This window comes from Pholis gunnellus (assembly GCF_910591455.1).
Source record: "Pholis gunnellus genome assembly, chromosome: 10".
In the NCBI taxonomy this organism is placed as follows: Eukaryota; Metazoa; Chordata; class Actinopteri; order Perciformes; family Pholidae; genus Pholis; species Pholis gunnellus.
Window position 1 is genome coordinate 17,225,623 of NC_136537.1, and position 23,133 is coordinate 17,248,755.

Consider the following 23,133-nt stretch of genomic DNA (forward strand, 5'->3'; position numbering starts at 1 on the left):
TTCTTGCACACACTCGTGATTCCAATAACGCTGTAGACCCCTGCAGAGAGAGGCTGGCCTGCAGGGACTATCTCAGTCGACACAGAAAAGCGCATGCCATCTCCTATCAGTAGCATCTGCAGCCTCCGCTCCTGAGTGTCTACTATTACTGTCTGTGTGCTCTTACTACGAAGCAACTTAAGAATGATAACCAGCCTTTCAGTTTACTAGAATTACACAAAAGCATTTCATCAATCATCCCTAGTGACGTCTTGCCATGCAGGTCATTTTCAATTTGATGTGCTCGTGTTTTCAAATACCCAACGGTGACACTTCTGAACCCACCTCCAATAGAAGGACGGTGAATGCAGTTTTGCCTGAGCTGCTGAAAGAGTTTGAAAATGATTTGTAAAACTCAGCTGCAGTGCCCCAGTTACTCAGGATAATCCACAGACCTCACTGTCAACAGCTTCCACAGGGTCTGTTTCTTCAGTAGGAAGTATGCCCAATGAAACGTGCTCACAGGTCTGCAGGTTATCCAGAGTAACAGGGGTGTTGTTTCTAGAAAGAGACGTCGCTTTTGAGTTTTTCAATTTATAAATTAAATGCGCTTCCTTGTGTCGGGATGGCAGACGCAAACATGTCAGATGCTGGGCACATAACAGCCAAACTATCTGCATGGCAACAAGGGGGGAATGAACACATGTTGTGTTGTGTTTTGGGTTAAATTACCACAAGTTCAGCGACAGTGATGGTGTGTGGAAAAATGACGGCTTGTACAGGTCAACCTGCAGAATCCTTGCGCTCTCCTCAACGGGGGGGGGGGGGGGGTGGCTTTTAACTCCGCTTTAATGAAAGCAATGTCCATTTATGGCAAAGGACGCTGTCCTAAACGATGTGCTGTATCTGGTTGTCTGCAGACGCCTTCAGCTTGCTGCGGTGCCTCTGACAGCGGTGCTTCGTCAGAACCTTCAGGGAACATCTCAGGTACTTCTCCAGTTTCGTCTCTTGAGGCGCAATGAGCGGTACTCAGCCTGACCAGTGCAGAAGAGCTTCAACAGGCTAAAGAGAGAAAGTTCACTGTGTCAAAAACTTGTTGCACTGGGACATGGCAAGCTCCATCTGGGCCTTTGACTCACTAACAGCGGCCTTGATTTGTTCACTGACTCGGTATCTCCGAGTGTCTCTGTAAGAGATCTGTATGTAAAATTACTGCAACATTATTAGACAAAGAAATACAAGAAAACCTGATTCGGCCGGCGATTATTGGACTTGTTTGTGTTCCAGTGTTTTGTTCAACTTCTATATTTGTAGCTTACTTCTGGAACATCTGATTTGTCTCGTTCGGGTCGTCTGTGCCATGTTGCCAAGAGAACAAGCTGTTTCTGATCTGTTTATCATACATTCTATGAATCACCAATGACAAAACAACACAACATAGACGGATTATTAGACAATTTTCCCCCCTGGATACAAACACCTTAACGCCCTCTGCCCCCCCCCCCACCCCCCACCTCAGAAAACTGCACTTGCACTTTGATTCACACAGGAAATGAAGAGAGGCTGTCTGACACATGTCCAGCTTCCTGCCACAGCAAATCCACACCGACAGCCCTCTGCAAAAATACTATACTAAATATACACAACACTACAAAATGTGTGAATACGCTATAGATTAGATCTTGATGCGTAGGTGGCACCTATTCTCTGCCATCATGTGTATGATGACATGTTAAAGCGCTCTGACCAGAAAGGCACGATATCATTTCTGAAGCCCAATCGATAGAGGAGTTTTGAGGCCGATATTGATATTTGAGAGTATAGGTGGAGTGTTTATTTCTGATGGTATGGATAGATACTCAGTATTGAAAGACACGGATCAGTAACAAAAAACATGTCCAGACATACCTATAGTTTGCTTGTTCACTCTCCAACAATAAATGTTGGTAACAGTCACTTCAGACAGATGCTCCGTCTTTGTTGCCCCCCTGACGTGTTGGCCCCCTGAATCTGTGCCAGGCAGGCCCATTCAGTAATCCAGCCATGGTAATAAAATACCAAACATCGAGGTAACTGTTGCCTCAGTTTGGCTTTAATATTCCAGTGGGTGTACCTACTGATTGTTGGACACTTTGATTTTAAACACGTATATTATCTTTTTTTTTTTTTTCACAAAGATGGCCCCATTTGAATTTCAATTTGAGTTGTTGTGCCATGATAAACTCGTGCTGTGTTTCCATGATAATGTTGACGACAGACCATCAATATATTGTAATGTCTCCCTCAGTGTAATTGGACTTGAAGACATTATTCTTTTCTTCTTCTTTTTTTAAATCCTCCAAGCAGAATATCTGAATCTTTGTTGAACCTTTTGGGGGATAAAAAACTCTGCCCTATAAGGACTATTTATCCGACTCCAGCGAAGAACCCTGCAATTAAAGATTCAGACCCACCGAGCAGCAGTCTGCTTGTTATTCACCTGTAGGGCTTTACCCGGCGCTAGGACCCAGGGTGCGCGATTTTCATCTCCAGCTGCTGCAGACCGAAAACTGGCAATAAGGGAAGATCGCGAGGACAAACCAAAATTGCATACTGTATTCATTCTACTTCAAAAATCACATCCCTGGCCCCCACACGGAAGCCTCTGTGCGGACAACAATCGCTTGTTGCGCTGTGTGCAGGCTTTGTGGCTGCGGACAGCTCGGAGCGCAAGGTAAGACGGTGCAATACCATGCGATTACTAATAACAAAGGCGTTACGGGCGAGCAGGGGGCATTAAAGGGGGCATTGCACAACGCTGTTTGAGGGCGAGTCAAACTCTGCCAAACTTTGACCTGGATCGGTGTATTTTCTCCTAGTTGCTCGGTGTCTTGAGGGAGCCACGCTCGTTGCGGCGATGTCTCGCTGTTATCCCACGGCATTATGTAGGATCGTGTCACATGCAGCCTACGGACAGCCAAGTTGTGTGTGTCGAGATGACATACTTGAGTCCGCTGTAGCGGCTGTGCATGCAGTCGGCTGTCCAAACGACCGACACGGTGACTAAAAAAGGCAACATGAAGTGATGCATTTTCAATTCCAGATATATTTAACGTCATGTGGACGGCGCATCGGGCCATCCATTAACCTGGTAAACAGGAACATCACCCGCCACTGTTTCTGCGATCGGCTCCCATGCTCTCTCCTTCGTATATTGTAGAATAATTCATCACTTGTACCCAAGATGGAAGAATAACACGCTTGATGTTTTATTTTTTTTTACTTAGCGTTCGCTCCCGGCCGCCTTCCCAGCCTCGACATCCAATACTGACCAGGTGAACCACGAACTTAGACGGGACATCCTCGTCGCTGTAAACCATGGCGGCCTAAATAGGGTCGATAATCTCCAATATGACTCACAGACAGATGAGCGTTTATGCCCCCCTTTTGAAGACGACAATCTTCACACACACACACAACAAAAAAAATCAGGCCCTTGAAATAAACAACGTGCCTCCATCTGTGCTATCGCAGTTGTCATAGTGCATGTGCGGAATACCACATCCCTGCTCGGGGGATTTTTAATGGCACGCATAACAAGTTTTTTTTGTTGTTTTTTTTTAACCCCCCCCCCCTTAGGCTTCAGACATCCGATGTGGACCATGTGAACCAAACTCGTCTATAATTGGTGAAGCCCCGAGCAGCCGGTCACTACCGGGATAGCTCGCGCGGTCGTTGAGGTCTCCGGGTTACCCCGGCTCAGACACAATGCGATGTGTCAGCTGCCGACTTTGAAATACTCCTGCTTTATGCAGACACGGTCGTCCGCCGCGGTGTCCTTCTTCCTTTCTTTCTTTTTTTTTTTTTTTTTTTTTACCGATCGGCGTTTTGGGTTTCCCTATTTCCCATTTTGGCCATCTGTCAACGATTTGGCTGCTTTGCACGCAGCCATTACTGAGCGAATGGCGAAGGGCACGTTAGAAGCTCTCTCTCACACACACACACACACACACACACCCCGATCCAGTCCGCGACAGGAGAAGCAGCTGAAGTAGTTTCGGCTCGGAGCCTGTACCGCTCTTTCGGCGGGTGGACAGGATCGTTGCCCGAACTACACCGATCGTGCGTTGGTATCGTAAACAAACTCTGTGGGGTCAGCCTCGCTCTCTGTGTGTGCGTGTGTGTGTGCACGGTTATTTCCTCACCGCCGCAAGTGTTGAGAAAAGTATGAAATGTGTTGGCCTACAGGAGTGGATACCCTCGTAAACAGCAGGCCTACACAGCTCTCAGGACTCAGGTATGACAAGTGGCCTGATTACAGCTGGGTAACCCGTAGGCCTGCTGCCCAAATGTGATCATGGCATTTAGGAGGGCTAGATATTCTGTGGTTTGTTATCTTTGTGGGAGAATCAAGTGCACATCCCCAAACAGACTGATTTGAAACTTTATGTTCACCTGTGTGTGTGAGTGGAAGTTGCAGATGTGTTGTCATTCACCTCTTTACTGTGAAGATATGAGCTTGGTCCTCATCGAGTCTTCTGGTCTTTGTTTTCCATCGTTTGAGTCATAGAGGGAAAAGCTGACCCGGCGTGTTTAACCGTTCACTTGTTCAAATGGTGAATATAGAAACAGTTGTAGGTCAAAGTAGATTTTATTGAATTACAAAGCATGTCATGATGTACACATGATATTGCAAAGAGAGGTTTCATTGTATCACATTACCTTCAGAGCGGCTTCATCTTCCTGGCTTGTTTTTATCTGTCTTAGACAATAAGCATGTTTGGATTGTTTCAGTTGGCCTTTACGTTGACGGCCATTGTCTTTATGAACTGGCACCGCATGTCGTGATCTTTGGTTAAGTCAGAACTAAGGACTAAAATGATCCAAAGCCCATCAGTAGGAACCTGTGTGTGCATGCTTCTCCAGTTAAAACCTGATCTGGTGAGAACAGGAAATGTGATTTCGAAACACTGCACTGCAAGACGTGAATGACAGTGAACTGATGATGCACCACCGAAATGTCTCCACAACTTCAAAACCCAGGCCTGGACAAACCAGGAGAATCATGAAAAGTCATGCGGCTCAGCTGTGATGTGTCAGCCCACGTTACTGTCAATCATCATGAACATTCAATATGAATCCAAGGGAGTGAAGTTTTCTTTTTAGTTATTTTGGATTGTTGTTTTTTTTGTTATTGTCAACGAAAGAGAGTCAGGATTTGGAGGTAAATATGAGAATCATAATATTGTCTCAACGGATTGCTAATATCAGGGTTGCTCTGGCAAACGAATGTGGAAATGGTTCCACCGCTCACATCATACACGTCAGTCTAAGTAAAGGAAAGACACAAGTGAGATTTTATTAAAAGAAAAACCAGCTGATCAGGTGTTCACTCAGGTCCACCGCATCTACACCCAAGAGCTGAACTTACTGAAACAAGTCTCACATAGTTCTGGCTTTTGAAATCCCATTTAGAAATCAGTAGAGGAGGCATTAGTGTGCTGCATCAGTCTGCAGCTTACAGCATGCAACTGGAGAGCCTCCAGCAAACGGAGTCTTGCTTCCGCGTGTTAATTCCACTGCAACAGACCCAAACCTCTCCCACTCTCTTTTTTTTGTGTGTGTGTGTTTATTTTGGCAATTCTGTTTAGCAACCATCACCCGCTGCTGTGACTCTGTTAATTGACTTGACTGCCACTGACACGCACACACCCGCGTAGTAATACTCAGAGCCTCCATTTGGTCACACGAAATACAGTTTATTACTTCGTTACCCCGATAAGCCCTCTTCAGTTTAGCGCACCGTTACACTCTTTGGTCGCGATCCCCCCCCCCCCCCCCCCCCCCCCATATTCCCCTTGAGCGGCAGAAAGCTCGCGTTGCATGTCGGTACCTGCAGTCCTTACCCCTCCCAGCCTCTCCAGCGTCTAATCCTGGGCGTGGATATCCGAGCACTACATCTCCCATGCTGTCACCGAGCACCCTTCTGCCCCACTCTCTCCTCTCTCTCTCCAACCAGACTGGAGATACGGAACGGACTGTCTTAACCCCCCCCCCCCCCCCCCCCTCTACCCTCCCCTCCTCCTCGCTCCCTCCCTCCCTCCCCCCTCCTCTCGGACTTTTAGAACCGAAAACCGTCGAGATTAGTGAGCAGCCACGGACGGCGGAGGCGAAAGGCTGGACCCGGCCGTATCCGAGTCGTGCCTGTGCGCCCGTTCACATGCCATCTGGACGAGCGGGTTCGTAACTGTTTCTGTATCACTAGACATCTTTTTGTATCTCCTCGCCCGCTGATTAGCTCGGGAATTATTCAATATTTCTGCGGAGAGAGAGAGAGAGAGAGAGAGAGAGAGGGAGAGAGAGAGAGGGAGAGTCTGCAAACGGGGGACCGGGAGCGGAGAGGCTCGGTGAAATGCCTTTCAAACGCCGAAGTGGTTCAGTGTGTCCACCAGAGAGGGCCGACAGGAGAGAGGCTGGAGCACTTCTCATTAGGTCGGCTCGGGATAAATAACAGTAGCCCGCCTCTCAGCACGCAGACCGACGGGAGTAGCGCGAGGGCTTCGCGGAGACTCCGCTGCGCATGGAGCCGTAGAGGCTTCCCGTGGTGGTCCGTGGAGTTAAATATATTGCCCCCCCCCCCCACACCTCTCCTTTTTTTTCGGTGGCCACTCCAGCAGCTCAATTGTGTGCAATAAGTTGTGTCACCCACCCAGTTGTTGTCCAGCTGGCTACTTTGTTTTTGCGAGTAAGAGTCAGTGCAGCCTGCCTCTATGTTATCAGCGCGTGCGATTGATTATTTGTTTGTTAAAAAATGAAAACACGTCCACTGGCAGACTGTGTTACTTTGTCGGGTGCTCGTGAGAGTTTTGTTTTTTCGGGCTCTCCCCTTCGCATCGATGTTGACTTACCTTATCAGGCGGAGATGTGACACATTGCCACATTGTGTTTCTCCGACGCAGCCACTCGATGCTGGTTTTAAATGTAGCTCCTGTCACTCCGCGTGCCCCCGAAACAACCGTCCTTATATCCGCGTTGTCCACGTCATTCAGGTGATGTTAACAGAGGGGAGCCGGGCTCCCTCGTGCAGCCCGTGACCGTGTTTAGTGTGTAGATGGACCGAGATCACCTGAGAGCCATTTCTCTCATCATGGAGACTGTTCTCCATCTCCGGCGACGGAGCAGCGAGCCCGGAGCTCTCCAGAGTTTTTCCGTGCTGATATTAACAACAGAATTGTTTTCAGAGTGTCCCCCACACAACGTGCATTGTGCACTTTGTTTCCCCCGCACACATGACCGTGGTGCGCGTGTCTATTGTGCCGAACAGTGGACTGACCGGTCTGAAGTGGGGCTACAACAACAACAACAACAAATAATCTGCTTCCGTCGAGGCTGTTTTTCCTCAAAATGTAACGTCAGGCTCGACTTTGTTTTGTCTGAGCGGTGTTGCCCACGGCGTGTGTGCCGGACTGCTGCATACATTGAGTGGTCTACATCGGAGCTGATGAATGCAAATGTTGTGTCGGAGGAGACCGCGTATGATCGCGGCACAAAGACAAACTAGCTGTAAGCAACTGTTGTGCGGTAATGAATGCAGACCCTCCTTCACACTGAGCGGCATCTGCATCGCTGGAGCCCCTTTTTTTCAGTCCGTGCTCGCAGATTCCCGCAGAGATCGGCGTGTCAGTCATTATGTGCATCATAGTCGTTATGTTTCATTGGCTCCAGGGGGGAACATTTTCCATTCCCTCCCACCAAAAAAAAGCTTTGACAAAGATTTTTTGTCTCTAGTAGCTTTCATGTAGTCGTCTCATTTACTTGCAGATGCGCTCGCCTGCGCTCACCTCCACCTACACAGCCTACCAGGGGCTGTGTGTGTGTCGTATTTGAGGGTATTTCAAATGATAGCAGGATAGATGGAACTGTTTGATTATTATTCATAATTGTGTGCATGGTTCGCATTGTTTGGTGAGGGAAGGTATGAATTGTGTTTCTCAACGGAGGAGCAATGGGTGGAATTTCATGTCTAATTTTAGATCACACTGTGTGAACCCCACACTATGACTGCTTTCAACTTAGGTGGGCTACTTTATTGTAATCATAAATAATTACCTGTCCAGTGATAGTTGAGAAACTAAACTTTGGCTCTCTTCCCGTCGTCCATATTTTCATCCATATTTTCTCCGCTCTCCAATAAGAGATCATTTGAGCAGTTACAGCTGATTACCTCATGGATTACTGAGTGGGCCTACCAGGGTCCCAGGGGTCATAGGCCATGAGCCACACGCCCTGTTTTTGACTGTTCTAAACATTTTTCATTTAAGTCATAGGACTCAGTCAAAACTGGGGATGTGAACTTTTTTTCTATCCTGATCCTTTAATGTTGAGTATTTGCTGATACAGACCCTCTCTTGTATTTAATACCAGCCACCATGACAGCGAAGCTGGTATTGTTTTCACCTTGTAAGTCTGTGTGTGTGTCATCACTGCAAAATGTGGTCCTGGATTTGGCTTAACTGGAGCAGGAACTACCACAGAAGCGGTTCTGAGGGGTTTGCCAAGAGTTTAGAGTTCTCTCTGTGCTTCTGTGGACAGATGTTGTCGCTGCGATAGCATTATAATTTTTAAAGGTGCAGTCACAAAACTTTACAGGTGTGTAGTTGCGATCAAAATGGATGCTGTGTTCATAGGTGGGTGTGGTCCAAGGGTGCCAGAAGTAGGGGGGGTAACAAGTGGCGGAATGGGCCATTGGCCCCCCAGTTTACGCCCCCAATTTGGCATCGCAAAACTTAAGAAGAGTATAGTTAAGATTTCAAAGATGGGTGTGTTCAGAGGCTCCAAGACGTAGGGGGTAGGAAGTGAGGAAGGGTCCATTGCCGGCTAGTGTGATCCCATCGCAAGATGGTCTCTACAGTATTGTTTTTAATCCTTAAACAGCTGCACACTGCATACCAAGGCTACAGTAAGCCGTATTTAAAATAAGCAATTTAGATGTTTGACAGCAGAACTTCCCTGCTTGAAGAAAGAGAACATGCATCACAGATTTAATATCTTGTATCGTATGGTGTTTGGTATGATTCGTGTGTGTGTGTCAGTGTGGATCTGTTGTAGCAGGAGGGTTTGAAGTGGATTTAGGAAGCCTCTCTTCATCACTTTAGAGTAAAGTTTAACCAGGAAATAAAGCAGAGATTGGCTGCGAACAATGCGAAGGGGCGATGTGGTATTTGGGAATCGTGGCCTTTTATTTGTCTCCGTCGGGGACCCGTTGGTTCATAATCTGTCCGTATTGCAATGCATTAGGTCTCATTTCATTCACTGAATATCCTATTTTCAGTTAAGATAAATCACTCTCCAGATTGATCACACTGACAAATTGTTAGTATTCCCCGCAAGCAAGCAAATAAAATCAAAGGGAACAACAGAACAATTCCCCACACTTCTCTCAGCTACCCTAAATTGTCTCTCTGGCTCTGAGGAAATTGTAACATATCTGGCCTTCAAGCCTGTCTCAAAGAAAGGAACTTTTCAATTTCCCAATGTTGGTAACTCTGAATCGTTTACTGTTGCATTGAGTAGGTCTTATTCCTTCATGAAGAATTGAATGGAAGTCTCCTTTTGTGATTGAAACCAGAACAGCACCAACAGTCCTTTTTTTTCATCTTCTTTTTCTTGTGTGTTCTGCAGCATATCGCTATATTTCAAGGAAAACTCTCACCCGACTGACTCAGCTACCCCTGAGGCATGTTGTGTTGAAGAAACACCTATGCAGGTAATTGTTTTTCTTTTCATTACAGTTAAATTTCTAGATTAGGGCATCCTTTTTCTTTTATCCAATTAACATCGACCTCGTGATCTTCTCTTATTACTCAGGTGGATCCTACACTAATGAATGTAGGGGATGGAGGCACGGTGAGCAGAGAGATCAGTGCTCCAAATAAAGCGTCTGCTAGTATGGTGGGAAACCCCCCCCAGACGCTACCCTCTGAGTTTAGAGGAGATGTTACCCTCAGTCAGCAAAACAAGACCACACCAACAACAGACTGTAAGACAGCGAAAGCCTGCCTGGACACTAGCAATTACAACCACAGCCCTGAGCTGTCTCCACCTCAACAGCCCAACAATGCACCGACGTCCGGCTTAGCCCTCACCGGCTCAGAGAAGAGAGCAGACAAAAGGGCAGAGGCCCCTAAACTCAAGGCGGATGGTGCCGGGCTCCTCCCCACTCCCCAGTGGTCAAGTGGCGTGAAAGTCAGCCGGGAGGACTCACTCAGCCCCTGTCACAGCACTGTGACATCCAGTAAGAAATCGCTCCCGCAAACACAATCTGTGCAAAGTGTACCACCTGGGTTTCAGTGCCCCACCATGTTTAAACCAGCCCAGCCTGTCACCTTTCTTCCTTCCACAAATTTTCCCTCTCCACTTTGTAAAATCACTCTTCCACCAGCATTGGGTCAGATCGCGGCACTGAGAGAAGTCACAGCCAGTCAGTTTCAGAAAGAAATCCAGCCTCAAAGCTCGGGTGTCGGCGGGACACCTCTCATGCGGACCTATCCCTATCCGTTCTCGGTAGGCAGGACTCCAGCTGCAGAGAAAAAAGCCGGCGCATCGTCGTCGAAACTTAAATCGAACCATTCATCTAATAAGAATTCTAAATCTGTGGGAGAGCATATCTCTTTAGCCTCCGTGGTGGCCTCACCAGCTATTGCCCTACCATTGCAGCACCCTTCATTAACTCCTGCAGCACCCACCCGCTACACGCTGTCCCCCACTGCTGCCATTTGCTGTGGCTCTGCCCTGGCCAGCATCACCTCTCAGAGCAGACTGCTGAACCATGTGGAGAAAAGCAACAGCCTAGACAAGACAACCACGGGCTCTCTTAAAACGACACCTCCCTCTGCTTCAGATGACCACACAGCTTGTTCGGTTGAACCAAGAGATGTACCCCTGGATTTATCTGCTAAATCGAAACGTCCAAAATGCATAAATGACCCTCCAGTTGCGATGAGCGAGCCTCACAATAACGAGTCAAATCAGAGAGATTTTCTTAACTCAAAGAGGGCTCATTCTACAACGTATAGCTCAGCTGTGCAATATCCTATCCTACCCAACACCCACAGAAATGGATCCCATCAAAAGCAATTAAATAGGCCTCAGAATCACCAGGCCCAAGAGCCCAAACCAACCTGGGGTAAGGGATCTTCTCAAGACTCCGTAAAGAACATCCCTGGAACATATGTTGGTGTGGCCAGCCCGATACTGGCTTCTACTCTACGGGGCAAAGACGGAAAAGGGACTTTTGCCGATGAATGTCAGAGTTTTGCAAAGCAGGAGTTTATATCTATAATTGACCAAGGAGAGCATCTGGCATCAGGAGGAAAGAAGCCATCCTGTACGATGCAGGGCAACCAACATGCTCACAGTGTCAAGCATGTTAAAAACACCAGCATAGCCATAACTAAGAACTGTCCCTCTAAAAGAGCCCTGACTACCGCCCTGTCGAGCTCCGCCAGCGCTCAGACTCATCAGAAATCTCGAGCCGGCAAAACCGCGGCGCCATACTCCACCGCCGTTGTCAGCCCAGCTTGGCAGCAGCCACCCAATATGCCGCACCAAGCCTCGTCTGTTCAGAGAAAAATCACACAAGGATCTCCAAAGACGAAGGGTGCCGCGGCTACAGAAGGATCTAAGGCTCAGAGTGGCCATCGCAGCCCGTCCAACCCTGAGGATGATAAGTGGGAGAGGATGAAGTCTCCCCTGTCGAACCTCGCGTCCATCGTAAAGCAGCAAGCTCTCGACACAACAGCACAGACGGCCGAGGGCAACACTCAAGCTTCACCTGTTGCATCAAGAAAAGCTGATGGTCTGAATCCGCTCTCTGGGAGCCAAGACACCCAACCCAAACAAACTGCTGCGTTTGAATACCCAGCATACTGGTCTGTGGAAAAATGGTCTGGTTTGCCATCTCAAGGGGATTCAACTCCAGCTAAGAAGAAGCACGAGAAGGCGAACGCCACCGAGCCTCGGGAGAATAATACGGAGTTAAACACCAGCCAGGGAGAACACGTGGGACTACCGGCGAAGCAAGGCTTCTCAAAGCCTGCTGGCCATCTCTTTGGCAATGCATCAACCAATGGGAACAGGCTGGAGAGCCAACTGGCCCAGGTGTTAGAGGGGGAGATGTTGAAGAAAGACATTGGGGCGTCGGACGGTCCTCCCAGTGAAAAATTGGACAGCGTGGTAGCATCCATTCTGACAGGCCAGTGTGCGACGGGAGGCGACAAGTTTGAGAAGAAAACAAATGGAACCAAAGAGGAGTTGCCAACCAAAGCAAAAGCTGCCGCCGTCAAACAAAAGAAAACCAGTCCTAAGAAGCCAGCGAAGGAGAAGTCACCACCGGACCCATCAAAGAAGGCCGCGGGAAAGAAAAAGCAAGACATGGAAAAAACTCCAACCAAAGTGTCTTGTCAAAAGAAGGTAGATTACCTCTATGTGTAAAATATCTTTGTTCTTTTCTTATTATCTTCCCATGGTTGAATTTTAGGGAAATATTTTAGGCAGCAATCTACTCAATCTCTTCAAGATTTTAACAATTGATTTGACGACACAGAGCTCCTTTTCATAATATGAATCTACGACTGATGCTTTAACTTTTCAAAGGCTTATTGTAAGACTGTTTCATGCTCTCTGTCATCATGAAAGCTTTGTGATCAATGGCATCGAACACGACGCGCTGACTCTGTCCCCTGTGTATTCCAGCAGAAGAAACGATGTGCACCTGTGCAGGAGCAGAGTCTGTCAGCGGGGAAACTTTCTCCACAGAGTAAAGAGCCAACTCCGAGGGACAAAATCAGTCCCAACAAGGTTGAGCAACCAACCCGCAACAAATCTGGTAACGTCTTTTGTTTCTTATAATCCTGTGACATTTACAGACCGGAGAAGTTCTCCCTGCATGGACATATTTCTGATATCTCTCTCAGATTTAATGATGCTTTCAGTTGAGTCAGACATATAGCATTTTATTGAGCTCACAGGCAGATTACTCTCTCGCAGCTTTAGTTGTGGAGATAAATAGCCCGCAGTCAGTCTCGGTGGCATGGTAGTTTATGTACGAAGCAGACAGAAAATGTCACACGTATTGTCTGGATGGCGTTTCTTTTACGTCTCAGCGAAACTTCTATGCACAGAAGCTTGTGTAAATATGACGATCAAATGTGATCTAATCAGTTGCAGATAGCGGCAGCAGCTCTCTAGAGACTCCGGAGTCTCTCAATCGCTCTGCTGTATCCAGTAAGGAGGCCGACACTACAGGGAGCTTCATCCCAAGGCTGAGGAGAGGACGACGGCGGGCCGATGAGGCTCGACTCGACCTCTGGGGCTTCGCGACGCCTTCCCCTCCCCCCCCACAAATGCCTCCTCCCCCAGTTTCCCCGTCACCCCCCGTGATTCCCACCCAACCCACCCGCCGTCCGAGAGGAAGGCCCCGCTCGACCCCCCTGCCAGAACGAGCGATTCAGGGAAAGGGCAAGACGGCCGGTGCAGAGGGGGAAACGCCGGCTCCCAAGAAGCGCCGGCGATGTCGTAGCAAAAAGTATCAGACTGGAGAATACATCACTGAGAAAGACAAGCTGGAAGATGGAGAGCACCTCGAAGAAGCGGATTCCCTGAGACGGGACAGCGGAGTCCCAGCGGGTACGCAGTTTCTCCCTAGAGATCGGTAGTTTTCAATTAACAGTTTCCAGCCCAAGTTTTAATCAAAAGTGCAACTGTTGGTTACAGATGTGACTAAAAACCATAATGTTATAGTATGAATCTGTAAGAGTGGCTGGTTGACAGAACATTTAGATGAAGTAACCATTTTGAGAATTGACTAATCGTCTTCAGTAATTTGTTGAACATAAATGCCAAACATTTATTTCCAGATTCAGATACTGCTTTTATCTGTTTAATAGTCATGTAAACTGAATGTTTTTGGACTGTTGTTAAGACATTTGAAGATGTCAACTTGAACCCCCAGTAGAGATGATGGACATTTTACACTATTTTCTTAAAATGTATAAACAATCGATCGATTGTGGTGAGCCCTGAGTGTTCATAAAAATATCTGTTTAGGAAATAAAGATAAATAATTCAGAATGAACAATAAGAAAGCTTAGCCAGCGTCTTCTATAGTTTATACATATTAAAATAGACACAGACAAATTCGTTTTAAGAGGATGTACATCTTTGTAAAAAAGCACATAGGAAAGTATTAATAGGATATTATACAGTATATGATGACAGACAAATATTTAGATACATTTAACATCTGACAAACGCCAAAGATTATGAAGACAGCATATGCAAATTTCAGTTTATGTTCTTGAGGTGCCGACTGTGTCGTGTCCATATTAGCAACTCCTCTCCAGGTACCTGTTGATGTGGATGAACAATTGTTCCAATAGGTACCAAACAGTCTGATGTTGGCACAAAACAGCACCTGAAATATTTCATGCTCCACGTTCGGCTTAGCAGATAATCAAGAGCATGAGGCTGCATCAGTACATCAACGCTAAGATGGATGATGTTGAAACATCAAGATTTTTTGTGGTGTTTTCACTGTGTTCATCTGTTTGGTACCAGCCCACATAACCTCCGATTCTATTTATCATTTTAGATCCACGGGCGGATCAGTGTTCGAGTCCCACCGCCTGCAGTCCAGATCCTCCTCCGAGGAGACCCACGTTCACTCGCTCCGGGTCGGCCCGCTACCAGGAGAGCGAGGTATCTCCAGAGTGCGATGACAAGCCTTCAGGGAAGAGGAAGTTCAAAAGCAAGCACTTAAGTGACAGTGATGAGCAGAAGGTAAGATGTTTGCTGAGACTGCTTGATGTATTATAGGACATTTCAAAGCCTACAGGCTTCATAGGAGTAATCTACAATGTCCCATGAATATATTAGCTTACAGTGCCCCCCTGTGGCTAGATAAATACCACGTGTGTCACTTTCATGACGGCAGCTGCACAGGTCCTTGAAGAGAAGAACCCGCAGCCTTAACTTGGCGATGCATTACAAGAGATTGCATTTCACACACTGCTCTAATCAATAAATCTGTATTTTAGGTTAAGACCAAACGCAGCAGCCTGGGCAAGCGTGCTGCCTCACTTGCCCTGGATGGTGATGGTGCTGACGTAAAAAGAACAGAAAGCCTCCCACCCACTCCAAAAAGTTTGCCATCATCTCCACCCAATAAGAAAGGCTCATCGGGGAGAATTTGCAGCTCAGAGTCTCCACCCAAAAGGCCCGTTCCTCCGGAGGTTCGGCGGCTGATTGTCAATAAAAATGCCGGGGAGACTTTGCTGCAACGCGCCGCACGCTTGGGCTATCAGGTAAAATCCACCTGTTTCCTCGTGGAGTATCGCTAACATGACAGTGTTCCTCTTTGAATCATAAAGTGACACGGTCCGTCTGTGCTTCTACCTCTGCTGTGCAGGATGTAGTTCAGTACTGTCTTGAAAAGGACGTCCGGGAGGTCAATCGGCGCGATAATGCCGGTTACACGGCTCTCCACGAAGCGTCCTCTCGAGGCTGGACTCAGATTGTCCAGATGCTGCTGAACCACGCCGCTGACGTCAACTGCAGCGCCCAAGATGGGACACGGTGAGGCCTCGTGGTGCATGATTTACAGTCGTGGTTCTAGTTAGTTGAATCTATGAAAAGGATTGTTTCTCATCTACGTATTTATCTTGGGTGTAACCTTTGAAACACATTTGAGCACAGAGATTACTAGCTTTTTGTAGCCAACCGTCTCATCTCAAAGTCTTTGTTGAGCTTGCTAAAATGACAAGTGTTTATATATAGATAATATTATTGTAATGGACGTAATGTATACAGTGTCCTGCAAAAGGACCCCCATAGCGTTTTATGAAAGAAAACATGTTGAGTTTGCCAAAGGCCATGCAGGAGACATCAAGCAATGCCTTTTTTTCTGGCCACATGGCTTAAAATGTTCCTAAAATGCTTTCCAGCTCCTTCAGGGTTCTCTTTGGTATTGCCTCTTTGATTAATGTCCTCCTCGCCTGCCGTGACTATTAGTCCTCTCTTGGCATGTTTGTTGTGGTGCCGTATTCTTTCGGTTTTGTCATAATGGATTTAATGGTGCTCCGTTAGATCATATGACAGATCATGTGATTCTTTGTTTGCACTCAGGTGAACTTTATTTAAATAATTATGTGACTTCTGGAGGTAAATGGTCACACCAAATCTTATTTGGGAGCTTTATAACAAAGGGGAGTGAATACATACACACACACACACACACACAGCTTTTCAGTTTATTTAAAAAATGATTTTGAAAGCATTTTTCTTTTTTTACATTTCCCTTCATCAGTATTGATTTATGTGTAGCTTCATTACATACAATCCAAATATAAATCAATTATCCAGGTTGTAATGCTAATGGAGGGTGAATGCTTTTACAAGACAGTTTATACTGCATTCCTTATACATGTTTTTAATGGAATAATGTACATTTTGTGGCTAAAAATATAAATGCTCAAAAATCATTTCATTGTTGTTACACTCCTGAAAAGATACCCACTCTACAGGTGTTAGGAGCAGTAATGAGCATACTCACCGACAGGTTGGATTTCATGATTAAGTGAAGATTATATTCTCGCTGCATATCTTAGTGAGGTGCTTTTTTAAGTGATAATAATTCCTGTCACCTGTTTTAGCATATTAACTTTTCCAGTCAAATGAGTTTGTCTCATAAAAAAATAACGGTTACACAAGTTGTAATTTATCCCAGAAAGTACTAGTTTTACTGAAGTACATCGTGATACTCCATATACAGCAAATTAGCAGACAGATTCAGGCATAAAGTTGTACAATCCCTGAAAGACATTTGTGTTTTGTTCTTTCTTTAGGCCCCTTCATGATGCAGTGGCGAGCGATAACCTGCCGATCGTCTGGTTGCTTCTGAACCACGGTGCAGACCCGACGCTGGCCACCTACTCTGGACACACTCCGGTCAAACTGGCACATAGCCCGAGCATGAAGACCTTCCTCACAGGTAGTCCGACCTTTTTATTAGCCTATGTTTCCATCAGTAACTATTTTGATGAAATACACATATTTCCAGATTGTTAGAGTGCCGTTTTTACCTCTGGCCAAATTCATTTTTTCGCATCGTCCACAAACACTTCAGACACAATAAACAGCACATCACAAAGGCTGTGATAAAGATAATTGCATTGAGACATGTTGTATTTGCCAACTTAACAGTCACCCATCAAGCAATGTGTCAACACATTAATAAGCCTGTGCCCACTCCCACTGCATCACATTTGGCACGGTGAGCACTAAACAGCTTGCATGCAGCTGCATACATGAGAACTGCAGAGTGTTATATCCACACAGGGCTCGACAGTAACTGTTTGAGCCACAGATTGTTTTGTGGTCTTAGAGCTGAATTTTGAAAATGTTGCCGTGGTGAAAGGTACCATTTAGTTTTTAGCTGCTGGACTTGGATTTCCATACAGTTTAGACACTTTCAAGTGGTTTTATATGGTTTTACTGCTGAATTTGTATCAGTAAAGAGATTGAGCAGAGGATAGCCTCATGTTATTGAACACAGCCCATGCCAGTTTAAATATAACTTTAATTGAAGGAAAAACATGAATTTAGTGTTTTAAAAGCTTCCATTGATTTCTCAATTAATGATCATTGAGGAAAATGCTTTAAATGTCCTTCCACTATGATCAATATCGTTCCATAACTGAGCCAGACAAAGTGATTAATTACACACCGGGCTTCCTGCGAAACCTCCGAAACGCATGACTTCCTCTTGCTTGTCATATTGAACCCAAAGAGAATCCTCCAGCCAGCTTGTTAACAGGAACTCTGTCTTTAGCGTTGTAATTAATTTACTTTCACATCACTGTTGATGGTGTTTTAAGCATCCATCCCAGCTCTTGGCCAAGCTGCGGAGAGTCAGGAAGCACTCCCCGTCAACTTGGCTGCAGTATCAGCAGTATCAGTGTTTAGTGGAGTGTGTTAGTCTCGCAGCACGTGTCTCAGGTAAACAGAGAGATGAAGGCTCCGTGATGCATTGAAACGTACAGCTCCGATGACACAGACGCGCACAAAACGAACCGCAACATCAGCTACTTGCCCGGAGTCAATTGTTACTCGCCCCTTTACAAATTGTGTTATTGATTAGTGGTTATCTTGTGCAAACGGCGCAGTACGTTGTCGGGAGTTTTCTCGCCACCCAACTGAACTCCCGTTTCCAGGATAATGCATAAAGTAATGCTCACTTTGTAAGGCGCTGCTATTTCCTCCTGATCCATACTGTGCATGTGCCACCTTTCAACAAAGATGATAAGGAAGCGAGATGGCTCAAGTTTCAAGTTAAGTTCCTTCATAGTGAACATTTAAAACAACAGTTGGCCAAAGTGCTGCACAGTTTTAAGTCAACAATACAATAAATATGAAAGCTCCTGAAAAGAAAGGCCTTAGTGAATCCTTATTGTTTAGCCCTGTTATACTTGTTGTATTGACAATTATTTTGCTCAGACAACCATCACAACTATTAATCATACGTTTTGCTCAGTCTTGACAAAGTGACAAGCATTAATGTGAAGCCCTGACTCATAGTGCAGATCAAGAGATGATCTGTAAATGAACTGTACACTCAAAATATCATCTATAATATTGTTTTTTTTCCCCCAGAATATTTCACAGACCTGGAAGGACGTAAAGAACAGGATCTCGGCTCACCCTGGGATTTCTACAGTAGCTCCCTCTTTGGTAAGAAACCTTGCAACGATCTGATCTGTGTTTCCGTCTGCCAATCCATCAGTCCACTGATCAATCAGTAAGCTGGCCGTGAGGGAGACGACTGGAGGCCTGTTGCAGAGATGACCAGGTGGCTGCAGGGAAGTCATTGTAGTTTGTAGGACTCGGGCTCGGCCACTGGGACACAAAGTGGTGTTAGCCTTGTGTACCAGCATCAGAGTTGTGCTGTAAACAGCCACAGGGAGCCAGTTATCCAGTGGAGGATGAACAGGATTAGAGTTGCATGGAAGAACTGAGGGAGACTAAAGAGAAAGGAGACTGCAGCTAAACTGAAGTGACAAAAAATGTTGGTAATGTGTAACAAAAAAGCTTTTATATGTCCATCCCAACGACGAGAAATATCTTTTATTATATTTATCTGCGAGTGGTGATAAATAGTATATATCGTAAGCTTGTCATGGTTTGGTGCAATTTATGTTGCCACTGTAGAGTGATGCTCCACGACAGATTCAACTTGTAAATTATTCTCCATTTATGTGTTGAAAATATAATGTTTTCCAAGGAGCACGACCATCACTGGGTTTACACATTTTAAATCAGCCGTAGTATGTTCTGCATGTCCAGTTCTCCCAATTCTTACCTCCATTATGTTAATGTTGCAAAAGTTTCTGTCAAATATGTTTGATTTATTTTCTCTCCTTTGTGTTATTTCTGTTGCTGCCTTCTCACAGTGGAGGGAGGGAGGGAGGATCATTTATCTGGCTTTAGAAGCTTTTGTGCCGTTCATTATTGTAGAGTTTGAGAGCCTTGCAGACTTGAAGCGTGATAGTCACATGAAACATAACGCTTTAATTAGTATCTGTGTCATTGGGCCAATGTTTTTATATCAGTAAATGCATTGATTTACACTCTGCTTACTGTCCATCATCTTAAACAGTCCACCAGTAAACAATCCTTCAGAATGTGTGTTATTTTCATATGTCTCTATGTCGGGTGTTTTTAACTTCAAGCTGCGACTGACATCATGAAGTTTGTGTTCCTTTAACGGATCACAGCCTCACCAGCCTTCAGTCGTAGACGTATTATAGTTGTTGTGAATAGACCGTCCACTAGGAGGCGTCCAAACTCCATGTCATCCAGTTTGTCTGCTCCTCTTCATCTCACAGAGACGGACCAGGAGCCGTGTTGGGACTTCCTGCTGTCTGAGCAGAACCAGGACCCGGAGGAGGATGCGACAGGAAAGACTGAGCCGGACTCGGACAAAGATTGCCTTGTGTTTGAGTTCTCCTCCGAGCCTCTCTTACCCTGCTATCACGTTCAGGTGTCATTAACCCAGGGGTGAGTTCACGAACGTATAATGTGTATGTATGTATCTCCCATACGTTTTTAGTCTGGATCCAAAAAGTCTCACTACTGAGTTATGGCTATTTAAATGCATCCATTGATTCTGCACCGCCACCCATAAACATATCGCTGCTAAGTTTAGCATGCGTCGCCTCAGTTTGAATGCTGTGAACCAGATTTAAAGGGGTACTCCAGTGATTTAGTAAGGTACTTTTATAAAGTTGGGAGATTTGTCATGAGGTTTATTAACAAGTGTGGGTCAAGCTGGATTCTACTATTCTCATAATGTAACCCTATATTGTCTCAGTTTGAGTCCTCCCTGTCGGGTATGTAGCCACATCTTTCAAAGTCCTCACTGGGCTGGATTACTAATGTGGATGGAGTTTCAAGTCTCTGCTAGTTGCTTTATGTACCATATTAGCATCAACCTAAGCCAAAGTCAACCAAATCAGTCTAAAAACGTAGAATATGGTCAACAATAATTTCAAATGATTTGTTGGCTAAAACCTGTAAAACGTTTAAATGATTCAGTCCCAATTTGTGGGATGGGATCATAATGTGTGTAGTTTTAATTAATGTGTGCGTGATGACTTTCTGTCACTGGATTGTTTTGTTGTGTATTTACACTCAGTAGTCAGTTTGCAATAAATCCCATCTTCATCAAGTTAATACCTCTGATATATTCAGTGGAGCTGTTGTGGGAAGAATTATGTTAATTGGAGGATAATTTGAGGACAGTTGGCTGATATCCGGCATATTTCTCTCTCGCAGCTTTTGCAACTGGTTCCTCCTGACGGACGTCCTCAAGCGTCTGAAGATGTCGGCTCGGATCTTCCGGGCGCGTTACCCGCACCTGGAGGTGGTGAGTCTGTCGCGTACCGAGCTCTTGAGGCAGGTGTCGATCAGCCAGGTGAGCTCCACTTTGGCTTCACCACACAAAGGCAAAAATAAGGAGGAGGAAGAGAAGGAAGAAGAAGAGGCGGGACTTGTGGATCTGGTGCGATGTGTACCGGAGCTCCAGAGACTACTGGGATCCTCCATTGACATCCTGCAAGAGGAGGAGGAGGAGGAGGAGGAGGAGGAAGAGACACTGACAAACACAGGGAAGCCTCGCAGCCGATAGCCTCTCTTTCACCGTGCAAACTGTTGTCAACCCAAGTCCTTCCCTGCAAGCAGCAGCTCAAAGGAAACCTCTCCGTCCAATGTAACGAGGGTCGTGGGTTTCAACTCCAGCGACAGTAATGACACTCCACCCATAACCTTTGACCTCAGAAAGAAGGTGATTAAGTCATCACAAGGACCTGCACATGGGAGTGGTCGGTGCTGAAAAGCAGCTTTCAGGTTCCTATCTATAGGTATATTTGAATACACGAGAACTATTGAGCAAACCTTTTGTATTGATTATGTATGTACATGGTAGTGTATATGTGTATCTTGCCATCAGGGTTAAAACATTTGGTTATATAAATGTATTCTAGTGGCAAAAAGGACAAATTATGTTGAGGACTTTTTGTTTGAGTTTGTTCCCGTGAGAAAGCGGTATTTTTTCGACGGGAGATCAAGACTTTTATCTTGGTGAACTCTTGCGTAAAGCTACGACGCTTAAGTCAGGGAGGCCACTGGCCCGGATGGTTCTGGTTCTGACAACCTGGGAGACCTGGAGACCTGCAGAGGAGAGACCACGGCACATAATATTCAAATTGTATTCAGAGCTTCATTTCAATTCTTCTCCTCTGTATCGTTTTTTTCGCTTTTATCATCCTCGAGAGATCGTTACTGGACGGACCTAGTATCTTGCGGCGTTTATTTTTCCTCCACATTTCACAGAGTGAGCGTGGGCAGCACGGAGCTGTCGACGTCCCTGCTCAAAATATGAAATAACGTCTTTTTGGACCTTGAGATTGAGCGTTTGTTTACAGAGCTGGACAGATAGTAGTGTCCTCCACTCCCCAGGTTGCACTCCTCCTGAACTGATGCAGAATCCTGTGGATCTCTCTCAGAGGAAAAGTAGTCCCACCTCTGGAGTCCAGAGGCTGCTCCCGTTGTCCGAGGAAGCGAGACGCCCTCTTAACTGCAGCCACGTCCCGATATGAGATCCCAGAGTGCTTTGTGTTGCAGTGTTTTATTTACACTGTTTGTTGTGCTTAATTTAATAGTCATTAATATATTTGACCTCTTGTGTATCTGACAAGCCTATCTATGAAAAAAAATTGCTTTGTATGGTTGGTGCTTCATTTTGAAATGTACTTATTAGGATCCCTTTATTCTGACATTTTCCTCCCTCATTCAAGAACAGTATTTCAACAAAAAAAAAAAAAAAGCTAAAGTACAGTTTTATTGTACTGGTGCTAAGACAGATTTTGTGTTGACAATCAATGATGTTTTGGTTTGAAGTCACAAACTAATAAAAGATATTTAAGATGAAGAGACTTAAGGTGTAAAGAAAAGTATAGTTTAGTTAAAGAAAACGGGAAACAGCACGACTGAACGACTGAGCAGTATGGGAAGAGCCTTTTATTTGATTCTTTTATAAGAAATCAACAAGAATAAAGCATGATTGTGAATTATAGTTATTTCCTCTTTGTTTTGTCAGTTGGATAGTTATGATGGTAGCTGAATTGAATATTCAGGGACGAACTCCCTCAGGCGTATTTCAAATGATCCGTTCGGTTTCAGACATTTTACTGGATAAATGTTTTGTCTTTTCTTTTTTAATCACAGATAATTTGCCCCGCAGAGGAATCGTAGGAAGAACCATTACATTAATCTGTGCTGCACCTGAGGAAAACCTTCTTGCATTCAAACCCAAATGAGCTTTATCTCACAGCAGGGTTGGTCGTTGTGATTCAGCACTATGATGGGTAAACACCATAACTGGGCGTCCCGGGGGAGTAGTGGTCGAGGGCGCACATTACGTTATCACTAGGCCATTGGTTCAAATTTAGATAGTTCCCTTCGATGCACATCATCTTTTTTTACTCTCTCCCCATGTTGCCTGTCTGTCTCTACTGTCAAGCTTTTGAATAAAGGTGAAAATGACACAAAAACGTATAGAAG

General features: G+C 45.4%; 1 protein-coding gene across 2 annotated transcripts; it reads left to right on the plus strand.

Moving 5' to 3' along the window:
• Positions 1 to 6,098: 6,098 nt before the first annotated feature.
• bcorl1 (BCL6 corepressor-like 1) lies at positions 6,099 to 22,885 on the plus strand. 2 transcript variants are annotated; one of them, XM_079168121.1, is made up of 12 exons: positions 6,099 to 6,197; positions 9,640 to 9,724; positions 9,826 to 12,429; positions 12,712 to 12,844; positions 13,180 to 13,644; positions 14,609 to 14,796; positions 15,054 to 15,320; positions 15,425 to 15,591; positions 16,860 to 17,005; positions 18,667 to 18,744; positions 19,899 to 20,070; positions 20,848 to 22,885. In XM_079168121.1, exons 2-12 carry the CDS (start codon positions 9,719 to 9,721, stop codon positions 21,197 to 21,199), a joined length of 4,578 nt encoding a protein of 1,525 aa, XP_079024247.1. In that variant the 5' UTR covers positions 6,099 to 6,197; positions 9,640 to 9,718; the 3' UTR covers positions 21,200 to 22,885. The 2 variants fall into 2 exon arrangements, with proteins under 2 accessions (XP_079024247.1, XP_079024248.1); XM_079168122.1 differs by having other exon boundaries at positions 12,715 to 12,844.
• Positions 22,886 to 23,133: the final 248 nt, after the last annotated feature.

Excerpts from the sequence above, each read along its gene's own strand:
- bcorl1 (XM_079168121.1), top strand. Across the intron at positions 15,321-15,424 it reads CCGCACGCTTGGGCTATCAG|GATGTAGTTCAGTACTGTCT; the intron begins GTAAAATCCACC and ends TCTGCTGTGCAG. Across the intron at positions 17,006-18,666 it reads CATGAAGACCTTCCTCACAG|AATATTTCACAGACCTGGAA; the intron begins GTAGTCCGACCT and ends TTTTTCCCCCAG.